Here is a 13,271-nt window from a genome sequence, read left to right as displayed (position 1 = left end):
GGCATCATCATAGCTCACAGCAACCTCACACTGTTGGGTTCAGTGATCCTCTGGTCTCACCCTGTCATTCTGGGTAGAGTGCCACGGCATCACTGTAGCTCATGGCAACCTCACACTGTTGGATTCAGTGATTCCCTGGCTTCACCCTGTCATTCTAGGTAGAGTGCAATGGCATCATTGTAGCTCATGGCAACCTCACACTGTCGGGCTCAGTGATCTTCTGGTCTCACTCTGTCACTCTGGGTAGAGTGCCATGGCATCATCATAGCTCATGGCAACCTTACACTGTTGGGCTCAGTGATCCTCTGGTCTCACTCTGTCACTCTGGGTAGAGTGCCATGGCATCATCGTAGCTCACAGCAACCTCACACTGTCGGGCTCAGTGATCCTGAGTAGCTGGGACTACAGGAGCCCATGACAACACCCAGCTAGTTTTTCTATTTTTAGCAGACACGGGATCTTGCTAATAACTCCCTGTTCCAAGATTCAAAGTCCAAGGTCTGTCTGACTCTAAGGTCATACTTACACTGGCTTGTGTGGTGATGAGTTCTCTGTCTCTGGAATTGCTGTGGGGGGGAGGGGGCAGGGAATGTGGTACAGCAGGAGTTCCTGTGTAAGAGGAGCAGGGGAAGGACTGGAGCTATCAGGTGCCATTCAAGTGTGAAAGTCTATCATTAAAATAAAATAGAAACTTGCTTTCTAGGTTTCCACTTCCCAAATTAAAATGGCAAATAGAAACTTACTGGGATGTAATATATTTTGCCTCACTCTCTCCTGGCCTGATCCCAGGCGCTCTACATACTGTGAGTGCCTTTGGGCAGGCACCATGCCCGCCATCTTCCTGTCTCTTCCAACACTTCCTTTGAGTAAACACTCAGAACATATTTGTTGAGTTTAACTGAAATTGGTTTTCTTTGTAGTTGCCAATAGCACCCTCCCTGAGTGGAACACTAGGTGTTAAGTACACATTTGGTGACTTTAATTGGAGATGATATGATTTGTTTGGGAAATGGAGGCTCTTCTGGTGACAGGGACTAAGACGTAGAGATCAAAATCATCTAGAGCAGGAAGGCAAATGTGCAGCATTCCTGGCCACTCCCCACTAGCCAACACACACTGGCCCCCACGCCCAGCTTTGGGGTTTCAATCCTTCTCCACATTCTTAAAAGCCACTATCAGTCTACCGGAGTCAGCACACAAGATGACATTGGTTGTTTGCTGGCAGTGAACCTGAGTGTTATGGTACAATTTGAATAGCATCTGTACCTTGTGCCTGTCTAGTTTGTCCAGAAGCTCCAGGTCAGTGGTGTCTGACACCCCACCATGAAGAATCAGAACTTTCTCGTCAACCAGAGTGGCCAGGGGAAGCCAACAGAAAACATCTTGCAGGGTCCTTAGTATTTTCCTGCCATGTACCTGAAAAAAATGATATTAACATAATGTTGAGCATCAAATAATTCACTTGACTTCTCCTAACTAATTTTTGCTCTTAAAGCGGCATACCTTATATTTATTCATCACTTCCTTGGTGAAGCCATATCTAGATTAAGAAACAAAAATAATTACCAAAGTAAGCTCAGTGACAATAGTTGGGGCATAATCACATTTTCACAAAAATGCACATTTTAAATATAGGTACTTAAATACATAGGGAAGCAATAATTACAAAAGACTTTACAGTTATCACATTATCTCTTGATTGAGAAATGATGGAATATTTAACATACCTTCTTTTTGTTTGTATCTATTTTTTGCTTTTACTATCATACACCCTTCTGATATATAGGGTGGCTATCAAGTTCATATGTAATTTAAAACAACATGCAATTTAAAAATTGCCCATGAACTTTATGGCCACCCTGTATATGTTGAAGAGCATGGGCTTGGCCCCATGGCCCCTGCCTGTTATCCTAGCATTTTGGGAGGCTGACGCAGGAGGATCACTTGAGGCCAGGAGTTTGAGGTTGCAGTGAGCTATGATGATGCCATGGCAATCTAGCTGGGGTGATAGAGCAAGACCCTGTCTCAAAAAAAAAAAAAGAGAGAGAGAGAGAGAGTGTACAGATATGTGAAAAAAAAAGTAATGCTTTTATTAGAATACCATGAAATATTCAAACTTAAAAAAATCTGACTCAGCACCCATAGCTCAGTGAGTAGGGCACCAGCCACATACACTGAAGGTGGTGGGTTTGAGCCTGGCCTGGGCCAGCTAAGCAACAATGACAACTGCAACCAAAAAATAGCCAGGCATTGTGATGGGCATCTATACTCCCAGATACTCAGGAGGCTAACATAAGAGAATCACTTAAGCCCAAGAGTTTGATGTTGCTGTGAGCTGTGATGCCATAGCACTCTATGGAGGGCAATATAGTGAGACTCTGTCTCAAAAAAAAAATCTTTTAAAATGTTATGTATTTTGTATTTTACTTTTTCAAAACATTGGGCAATAACTTTAAAGGTATCTAACAAACAAAACTCTGGCAAAATAACTGTGTATAGTCACAAGAAACAAACAACTACACCAGCATGTTTTGGCCTGTACCGTAAGTTCACCATGTGGTCCTCGTGGTTTCCTCGGTTGAGATGGAACTCTTTTGGGTAAACCAACATGAAGGCAAAAAGGACCATCAGGATCTCTACTGAATCACTGCCCCGGTCCACAAAGTCACCGTTGAACACGTACACCCGCTCTGGTGACGGAAGGCCGTTCTTCCCAGCAGGGCATCAAGGAGTCAGCAGAGGGAGGGACAAAGGAAATCCAGTTAAAGCCAATGGGCACTTGACAGTCACGTCAGGGGTAACACCAGTTCTGTGCTTTCTGGGGTCTTCTTCAAATGCAAACCGTCAGTAAAAGGTGGAAATATCTTGTATTGGTCTTGTATCTCCTTTCCAGTTCTGAGGTTCTGAGATGCTCATTAGAATAAACACCCCAGAGTGTTGCTGTGGGGTATGGAGCTGACCTTGTGGTCGAAGGCCAGTTGTAAGTTCTGGCCACACTGTCTTTAACTAGAAATCACAATAATAACAACTGCCATAGATTCCTCAGGATTAAAAAGATAAGGCATAGGAAAATGCTTAGGGGAGTATAGTATGTATATAAAGTAATATTCCATTAATAAAGTATTATTATAGTCATCTACCTTGTCACATGTTCTACATTTTATAACTAAAAATAGATAAGCAAGCCTTTGGTTAATTACTTTGATAAGAACAATTTTTCTCTGTTTGAAAAAATGAAAATCAATTGCTAAATAATGATTCCTTCTGTTTATTACCAGTTTACAAAAATAAACTAGAATATAATGCAGTGTTGACTTTTATTATTATTTTAAAAATATAAACAATACCAAACCATTTGTTTAATAGATACTATATTTGGACCTCTGAATTAAGCCTCAGAGAAAGGAACTTAATTTGAACATTCATACCTTATAAAATATAAATATTAAGTCATCCAACTGTCCGTGCAAATCTCCTAACAAAGATAGAAAGAGAGGTATCAGTTCTGATGGGTTTTGCAATGGTTTCTAATTTTCACTATAAAAAGGAAAATACACAGAAAAAACTGACAAAGAACCCTACAGTCCTTGTAATATTCTGCAATTAAAAAAAAAAAAAGAAAGAAAGAAACCTATAGTTATAAATTCTTCCACATGTAAGGTAGAGATAAATCTTGATTTCTGCTTGTTGCAGAGGTAGTTAATACTGGAAGCACAAAGCACAGTTTTTTCCTGCATGATTATCATAAATAGTAAACAACCAATATTTTCACTAAAGCAAAGATGGGATAGAGTAAGGCAGGGTTGCAAACCCAGATGAGAACTGGAGACATTGTGCCCAAGTAGGGAGCTCCTACTCACTATGAGCCAATGTCAGGAGATTTTTCAAAAGAAGTGGCAAAACCTAGATTTTTTTTTGTGTGCAGTTTTTGGCCCGGGCTGGGTTTGAACCTCTGGTAATGGGGCCAGCGCCCTACTCCTTTGAGCCACAGGTGCCGCCCCAAGGAAAAATCTAGATTTTAACATGAGATCTTCTAATTTGCAAATGTTGGAATACGGATTTTAAAAGTCTGAGAACATCGCAGGGCAGACAAGACAGGCTGCATGTGGCCGAGCAGTGCAGTTTGCTGTCCCTGGAGCCCCTCCCACTGGCTCCCCCTTGGAGCCAGGTTCCGGGGAGGGTGTTAGTCTATAAAGGATGTTAACCATGACCGGAGACAGAGAAAACTATCCTTACCAGGACAGGGAGAGGAATGTACCTGGATAATTCGCTAGTCATTGCTCAAGTACCAATAAATGAACTGTCTGTCTTCTAACAAGGAGGGGCTGGTTACATGCAGGGATTTTTGTTCTGAATGGAGAATGGGCATCTGGGTGAATTCCTTGGTAAAAAAAGCAGAGGCTGGGCCCTCATTTCCACAGGTCCCCTTTGTGGCAGCACCTGGCCTTTATGTAAATGTGGAGCAAATATGCAAATGAATGGTCATTTGGAAGAAGTGAAATGGCCTGTGGCCTTGTGCCACACCTCTTTGCAGCCTGTGGGCAGATCATGACCCGCTCTTACCACACACTGTGACCTCCTCACTGTAGCAGGTGGAGACCCGGTTGATGTTTGGCAGCTGTACCAGATGTTTCTTGGCTTCATACAAAAGGTTCAAGACATAGCGAGCATGGAGCTGCTACTGGGAGGAAGAGAAAAGACAAAAACAGCACTGATATTGATGAGGAAGGGAGTCCTCCCTTTACTGCTTAATGACCCAGTCACCCAAGATTGCACTGGGTCATCTTGTCAAGGCTGGGATGTGCCATCCCAACTCCCCCTGTGGGGCACTGTATTCATGTGAAAGAGGGGAAGGGTCCGATGCTGACACAGAATCAGAATCCGACCACTTCTTGCCACCCCTGTCTCTGCCACCAGAGTTTCAAGCTGCCATCATCCTTTACCCAGACCATTGCAGTAGTCTACTAACTGGTCTCCCAGCTTCCACCTACATCTATTCTCAACACAGCAACCAGAATGGCTGTTTTAGTAAGTTAGTTAGGCCAGATATGGTGGCTCACACCTGTAATCCTCGCACTCTGGGAGGCCAAGGCAGGCGGACTGCTTGAGTTTAGGAGTTTGAGACCAGCCTGAGCAAGAGAGAGACCCCTTCTCTACTAAAAATAGATAAATTAGCTGGGTGTTGTGATAGGTGCCTGTAGTCCCAGTTTATCGGAAGACTGAGGCAAGAGGATAGCTCAAGCCCAAGACTTTGAGGTTCCTGTGATGCCATAGCATTCCAACCAGGGTGACAGAGTGAGATGTCTCAAAAAAAACCAAAGCAAGCCCGATTGTATCAATCCTGTACTCTCTGTCCAGTTCTTCCTCATCTCTTTTAGAAGAATGAAAGGTCACCCCCCTCACCTCTACCACTGGCCCCTGACTCTCTCCCCTTCAGCAACAATGTCCTCCCTGAGGTCTCTGAACAGTCCAGGCAAGTTCCTGCCTCAAGGCCTTTCTGTTTGGTCCCCTTCTGCTCAGACCACTCTTGCCCTGGATGTTCCCATACAGCATCCATCACCGCCTTGGATCCTTGCTCAGAAATCATTTCCAGACCACTCTATAAATTGCCATCTCAGGGGAATCACTTGAGCCCAGGAGTTAGAGGCTGCAGTGAGCTATGATTACCCCCACTGCAATGCAGCCTGAGTGACAGAGCAAGACCCTGTCTCCAAAAAGTTGCCATCTCTCCTACCTACAGCTACTTTGCTCACAATGCAAACTTTGATAAGCAGTTCTCGATACGATAATCAGTTCTCAACATTTGTTATTATTGAAGTTTAACATTATAAAATTAACAAAAATAATATAAAACTCATATCCTGGCGAAATAGCCACATGACAGCCAAAAACTGTATATTCCCTTCCTGTTCTCCCGAGTTCCCTAGCTTGTCATGCATTCTTTCCAAAAATCGGGACTTTTTTAAAATGCCACGGGACGTGGGACAAATTGTTAAAAATCAGGACTGTCCCACCAAAAGCGGGACATCTGGTCACCTTAGACTAGGGGCGCTGTCAATCACTAGCACTGGCCGCCAGGTCCTGGCTGAGCAGAGTGGAGTCCCTCCAGTGAACACATGACACAAACACCCTAAACCTGGGGCCATTCTTTCTGTGCCGAGTTTGGGCACCCTGCAGGCCACACAGAGCCGTCGCTCCCGGGCCCCCCTGAGCGTACTTGTTTCAGCCGGAAAGCTTCCACCAGGGCGGTGGCCTGGGCGGGGAGCAGCGGAAAGGACAGGCGCGGGCCCGAGTAACTGTCGGGGACCTCTATGGACTCGTAGTCGCTGCTCCTGTCGGTCTCGGCGTCCTCGGGGAATCTCTCCTCAGTGAACATGCGGTTCAGGAAGTCCCCTAGCCGGACAGGGGACAACGAACGGGCTCAGACCAGACCCGCGGTCCCCAACCGCAATGGAAGCGGGACCTGCCAGTCTGGCCTTGGCTGGACCAGGAAAGAGAACGGAGAAGGGGAGGAGAGAGCAGCCCAGGACCCACAGGAGGGAAAGCTAGGTCTTTATGTCAATAAAACACTGCTTGCTATCTGGTTTACTTTTACTTCAAAGGATTGCATTTGCCAGACGTACAAAATACATTTAAAGGCAGGAGGAAAGGGCAAAGGACCCTCCCAGGCCTCACTGTGCGCCACCGCCACGTCCAACCCTACCTGGCCGGTGGCAGGCAGCTATGCCATGGGCTGGGCGACCACCATCCCTCCCTCTCATCCTCTCAACTAGTGACTCCCAGAGCCTACACAGGAAGGTGCAGCTCCCTCGGCAGGCGGGGTGGGGTGATGCTGGGGCCAGGTGGGGTGACAGGGTGGCGAGTCTGAGGCTGCGTTGTGCACTATTCCCAGGCGCTCAGAGAGACTGGCTTACCAGCCCTACTCAGCGGCTGCCCTCCCTGTCCTGAGCCTTCTCCCCACTCCCTTACACCTCTCACATTTCCTCCCCTTTACAATTCACTCCCTGCACACAAATGCTGGTTTCCAAGTGTGTTTTGGGAAAAGCCACAATAAACTTCCACTGCGCTGTTCATTCACCAGCCCCTTAGCGTGCCCTGGCTGAAATCAGATTGGATTTGAGGTCTCACTCCCTGGTCACTGCCCTGCTTCCCCTGATGTCTGTGACTTTGGGACAGGAGGATGCCCTGTGTCAGCTTGTACTCACTCTCGTTGTGGCTGCTGGGGGTGAAGTGATCCATGAGGTAACTGAAGAAATCGTGGAGCTGCAGAGGAACCCAAGGACACCTGGCTTTAGAGATGAGGAGAGAACCCAGGACTGGTCCAGCCACCTGGCCTTGCTGTCCAAGGGCTGGAGCTGGAAGTGGCCCTGCCCGGACCCACATACCTTGACCTGGTCCTGCTGCCCCGCGTACTCTATGGACTGGAAGATGCTCCAGGTGCAGCGGCGCCTCATCTCCAGGCGGGCCACGTATCGCCGGTACCACCTCTGGATCAGGGCGGCTGCCTTGAAGGCTGGACACAGAAGCAGGCCCGTGAGCTGCGGGAGGGGAGGCAGGAGGTGCCCAGGCCCTCCCCCACTGTCCCTGTGAGGACAAAATGCTGTGGGAGAGCTGTCCATCAGTGCCCACAGAAGTGTCTGCCTTACTGCTGGCCCTGGTGCTTTTTCTCCAATCCCGCACCCCACTATCATGCTCCCCAATATCGCTGAGGCTTGCTGAATCCTCATCTGCTGATGCTCAGATGGGAACATTGCACTCCAGGATTCTGAGATCCCAAGGAGGCAGCAGCCTTGATGCATGGGGTCGTGGGGGGCTGCAGTGGACATTTTGATATTGTGACAATAGACTGCCTGGATGTCAGGGGACCGGGTTCTAGGCCTGGAAGTGCCCTGCCAAGCTATGAGGTTTCAGGCAAGTCCTCGATGTCCCCATCTGGGAAAAGGGCTGGACCAGATGGAGACCAAGGGAAACAATATACCAGTGTGGGAATCAATGCATCATATGATGTCAGGGGCAGGAAGTGTTTTCTGGGTCCTTTGCCTGTCACCCCCAGGTCTGTCATGCCCCTGTGGGCTATAGGCATCCCTATCACAGTATGTCTGTGAGTGTGCTGACCTCGCAGTGCCATAGCCAGCCTCTGGCTTCTCCTTTTCACCAGGACCTGAGCTGCATGACCATGTGGACAGGCTGGAGTATGTAGGCTTCGTTTTTTTTTTTTTTTTGGGGGGGGGGTGTTTAACTACCAACTATAAGATCACTGCAAAGTTTAGTTCTTTACGTGGGGTTTAGGACCTGTGGTGGTCAAGTATTGTTGCTAGAGAAGGGGACAGCTGTCCACATAAGTAGCTAGATTCTTCTTAAGCCCTGGGGCCTCGATATGCTGCTGGTGATGAATGGACTATTTGTGGATAAAGCTGGATTACAAAGGAAACCCCACGCAGAAGGAGGTCAACCTCGTGAACAGCAGACAGATTGAGTTAATGTTTTTAGCGGGCATTGGAGAGCTAATAGAATCCTTGTATGCTCATTTGCCCAGGAGGAAAGATGATGGGGAAGCAGGAAAGAGAAACTGGGAGGAATTTAAACAAAGCTAAACTCGATTTCTTATGGAAAGAGAATGCTCATACTGTAATTATTTCTCCAAGGCCCTAATTGCTAAGCGATGAGGTGGGAGGCCTGCAGATTGAATTCTGTAAACCACGCCCAGAATAGTGAGTGAATCGTCCAGGGCAGGTGCTGCAGATTCCTTAGGTGCTCCAGGCAAGCACAGAGGTGGCTGGACCTTGCCCTAGGCCCGCAGCAGCAGAGGGGCAAGGTCCAGCCACCTGTGTGCTTACCAGGAGCACCTAAGGAAGAACCCAGGAAAGAATCTGAAAGTTTAACAAGTTTAACGCACAATTCTTACTTCTGCTAAAATTTAAGAAGTGCAGAGAGAGATCACGACATCAATGCTGTTGTTTGTCAACACCTTGCCCCAAGCATTCCAAGGCCAGAGCTGCCAGCAATGAGAAACACTTACATCCCGGGTGGTGTCCAGGGGAGCAGAGAGGGCACACCTCTCTTTCACCTTTTTTTCCCTTCCTCTGACTCATCTATCTGGGGCTTGGCTTGCCTTGCCCTCTTTAAGGCAAGGGTGCCCCCATAGCACCCTCTTTAACTGAGATGGGTGCTGGGAGGTGTAGGATCATTTGAGATTATCTCCTTATCCCTTTTCAGCAGCACTACATGAATGTGTGAGAAACTTCCACTTGGGCCGTGTGTAAACTAAACTCCTAGAGTGCAATTTATAAATACACCAGGCTGTAAAAACTCCCAGTGAGGAAACTGTGAACCAAGGCAATGTACAGTAAAGTGTGATAGAACAGATATGTTATTTAAGAAAAACATATCAGAGACTTTTAAACTCAGTTATCCTTCTGTTTCCATTAGCTTTCCCAAGAATATTTCTCTCTCTGTACTACACTAATTTGAAAAAAAAAAATGCCACTAGGAAGAAGTACCCTTCTCTAATGGAAGTACCAGTGTGACAAAAGGTAAGCAATAAGAACTTAATGCATATCACGCCTGTAATCCTATCCCTCTGGGAGGCGGAGGCGGGTAGATTGCCTGAGCTCAGAGGTTCGAGACCAGCCTGAGCCAGAGTAAGCCAGAGTGAGACCCTGTCTCTACCAAAAAAAGCTGGGCGCCTGTAGTCCCAGCTACTTGGGAGGCTAAGGGCAAGAGCATCACTAAAAGAAGAAAAGAAAATTAAGAACTTAATGCATTATGACATCCTCTTGGGGAAATACAGGCCCTAATGTTGACTTCCAAGCAGAAATGGTACACGTAAGCAGATGTAGAATTCCCACACCCACTAACACAGTAAAAAATGCCGCGAATCATCTGAAAAACACTTCTTATAGCCAGCTGAAGTCAAAAGCACTGAAAGGGAAATCTCCAGGTGTCAGAAATGAAGGCAGAACCCACAGCCCAAGCTGGTAGCAACACTGAAGTCAAGTAGCCCCAGGGGACCTGGAGAGGACAAAGTCTCTGCAGCTGGGGTTTAGTGCCCACGCGGGAATGGAGCAAGTCTGTGGGCTCTGGTGGCAGGGGCTGTGCTGGGCTGTCTGTGGAAAGGCAGAAGCTGGGCAAGTGTCTGTGCCTGGCAGGATCCAGTAAGTCCATGTCCCCACCCCCATGTGTAGGAGGGTGTGAGCTGGCCTGGGGCCCGGGGTCCTCTGTGACGGGAAGTCTCAGCCTGGGCCCGTAAGCCTGGGCTGAACTCATGCTATTTACAAGGTAAGGAAACTCTGAGCTGAAGCGAATTCAAAAGTGAGTCCATGCCAGTGATGAACTAGGAAAAAATATTTGCAATTTATATCACAAAGAGTTGACAGTCCTATTTGAGAACTTCTAAAAACTGAGAAGAAGGGGGACACATGTGGGGCTGGCATCCTACTCCGTTGAACCACAGGAGTGGCGAGTTCAAACCCAGCCTGGGGCAAAAACTGTATTAAAAAAAGAAACTGAGAAGAAAAAGAACAAGATTTCTATAGAAAAACAGGCAAATTTGAATAGGGCAAATTTATCTGAGGGTAAAAACAAGGCTTAAACATATGAAAAGACATTCAACCTCGGTTATAATAAGAGAAAGATAAATTAAAATGAATGATGTGTCATTTCTTGCTTATTAGATGGTCATAAATCTAATTTGCTTTGCTGATGAGGCCGTGAGAACAGATGCACTCATACACGTGTTATGGGCTGGGGTGTGTCCCTCCCAAACTCGTGCGTTGAAAGCCTAATCCCCAGCCTGAGACTGGCTGTGTTTGGAGAGGAGGCCTTTAAAGATGGAGTAAGTTCAAGACAGGTTGTTAGGGTGGGCCCTAGTGTGACTGGTGTCCTCATAAGAAGAGGAAAGACGGGCACAGAGTGATACCAGGGGAACATACACACACACACACAGACACTGATGGGCAGGCAAGGCGAGACGCCCCAGGGGGCGGACAAAATCTGCCCACATCCTGATCTGGGACTTCTAGTCTCCAGAACTGTGAGCAAATAAATTTCTGTTGTTTAAGCCTCCCAGTCCAGGGTACGTTGTTATGGCAACGCTCGGACACCAGTACAACACTGCGGGTGAGAGAGCAACCGAAGGGAATTTTGTAGAGCTAGCAAAATTACACCTGTGTTTATCCTCTGACCTAGCAATCCTACTACCAAAAAAAAAGTTGAAGACAAAAATAAACTGTAAAAAGTCTGGAAAGATACATGTGCAAGACTACTTAGGCACTATTTGTAATAGAAAAAGACTGGAATCAGGCTGGGAGCAGTGGCTCATGCTCCGAGCACTTTGTGAGGCCAAGGCAGAAATTGAGACCAGCCTGGGCAACGTAACAAGACACCATCACTAAAAAGTAAAAAAATAAATAAATAAAATAAATAAAACATTAGCCAAGTGTACTGGTATGTGCCTATAGTCTGAGCTACTTGGGAGGCCAAGGCAGAGGATGGCTTTAGGCTAAGAGTTCAAGCTTACATTGAGCTATGATTGTGCCTGTGAATATAGCCCAGCAATGCAGGCAAGGCAGGCAGCAGAGAGAAATCATGGCTCTACATTAAAAAGAAAAGAAAAGGAAACCAATAACTAATATAGTTACTTATAGGTATGTTCCCTCTGAAGCATTGAGTTTGGAGCTGTGGAAGTCTACATGATTGCAAATTCTTGGACACTGCTCTCATCGAGCCAGCGTCTTTCCCCTTGAATCTAGGTGGACTCTGGGACCACTTTGACCTAGGGAACACAGTGGAAATGGTGCTGTGCCAGTTTCCAGGCTCCCAGCTGTAGAAACTGATTTGAACCCCCGCCATCTGGCTCTTAGCCATGTGGTATATAGTATTGACCCTCTGAGTTTGATACAAAATTCATCTGAACTTCTCAAAGGGTTAGCAGCTACCCTGGCCTTTGCCAAGTTCTTTTCTCCATCACTTCTCAGCCCAGGCTAGGGTTTGGATTTTACTCACAGCCTGCGATTGGTTCTATCAATGTACCAGTGGCATTCTCATCGCTAAATCCGAAGGGTACATTTGGTTGTCATTTATGTAATATCTCATCTGCACTGAGGATGCCCATGCTCTTGAAACACTCTTCTTACGGCTGCTAGTTATCACAGGCTCCTTGCTTCCCTCTCACGTCTCAGCTGCCTCTCCTCAGCCCTCTCTGCCCTCGTCTGCCCCATGTTTATGTACTGGGGTCCCTGATGGCCCTGTGCTAGCCCTGGTCTCTGCTCTGTCCTTGTATCCTCTCAGCTACCTCCCTGACCCCCATCACTTCAACATTCACCTATTCTCTGGTGCTTCCAAATGCCAATCTCTCCTCCAAAGCCCAGATCTGAGTGTGCAGCTGTCTCCCACACTTGCACTTGAATGTCTCGTGGACACCTCAGACCCAGAGTGTGTGCACTTGTCCTCTTCCCTCTAGTTGAACCTACTTATCCTCCACCATCTTCACATCAATAACTGGCATCAACGGCCCAGCTGGCTGGCCAGAAACCTCATTCTTGTCTCACCCTTCTCTCTCCCCCACACCTCTGATCAGCTGGTCTTGTCAGCTCCCCCTCCAGGACATTGTTGGGATTCATCCCTCCCACTCCATTCATTCTCCCTCTCCACTGCCACTGACTCTGGACCCAGGCACTGTCACCTCTTACCTAGACAACTTCTGTTGCTTCTAAACTCTTCTTCTTTCTGCTCTGGACCCTCAACTTCCTTCACACAGATGCAGAAGAATGTTTTAAATATGTAACTCTTATTCTAGAACTTCCTATTTTAATTCTTCCATTGTTCATGGGTGGATTCGTGGATAATTCACATTAAAATAAATAGCAAAAATAGAGTTTTGCCTCTTTCTTAGTAGTATAAAGTAATGACTCTAGATGACATATATCATAGCAAGGGCCAATGTACTGGGGCGTGAACTCCTGTTTCTGGGCTGATGCTCCTGTCTAGAATGAAAGTGTGGAGTGGAAAATTAGCATAGCATGTTGGGTTGGCATTCCCGCTCTACAGTCCCTGTACTAGAATAAGATTAAATAATAATAAATAGAATAAAATAATACAATAAAAATAAATAGAATAAGACTAAATATTAGTTCATTAACAATAAGAGTTAAAAAGTAAACACCAGCCACACGCATTAATATCTTGCAGGAATTTTAAGTTCAGGCTTCTTTGAAATAGAGATGGCTGACCCCCAGCCACTGCTAAAGATTTTAAAACCTGGTGTGTAGGCT

At 46.6% G+C, this 13,271-nt stretch overlaps 1 protein-coding gene across 1 annotated transcript in view; it reads right to left on the bottom strand.

The window, feature by feature from the left end:
* PPEF2 (protein phosphatase with EF-hand domain 2) overlaps window positions 1-13,271 on the bottom strand; it is a 29,088-nt gene that overhangs the window by 14,890 nt on the left and 927 nt on the right. Inside the window, exons 2-9 of the mRNA XM_003790131.2 lie at window positions 7,386-7,513; window positions 7,206-7,263; window positions 6,218-6,393; window positions 4,564-4,678; window positions 3,429-3,475; window positions 2,543-2,709; window positions 1,504-1,540; window positions 1,267-1,416 (exon numbers count right to left, since the gene is read on the bottom strand). Of these exons, the coding sequence (XP_003790179.1) occupies window positions 1,267-1,416; window positions 1,504-1,540; window positions 2,543-2,709; window positions 3,429-3,475; window positions 4,564-4,678; window positions 6,218-6,393; window positions 7,206-7,263; window positions 7,386-7,513 (878 nt within the window). The remainder of the gene's footprint in view (window positions 1-1,266; window positions 1,417-1,503; window positions 1,541-2,542; window positions 2,710-3,428; window positions 3,476-4,563; window positions 4,679-6,217; window positions 6,394-7,205; window positions 7,264-7,385; window positions 7,514-13,271) is intronic.

This window comes from Otolemur garnettii, unplaced genomic scaffold, assembly GCF_000181295.1.
Source record: "Otolemur garnettii isolate 467f Iridium unplaced genomic scaffold, OtoGar3 scaffold00039, whole genome shotgun sequence".
NCBI classification, from domain to species: domain Eukaryota; kingdom Metazoa; phylum Chordata; class Mammalia; order Primates; family Galagidae; genus Otolemur; species Otolemur garnettii.
Note: the sequence above shows the minus strand (reverse complement) of the source record. Positions and strands in the feature narration are given on the sequence as shown.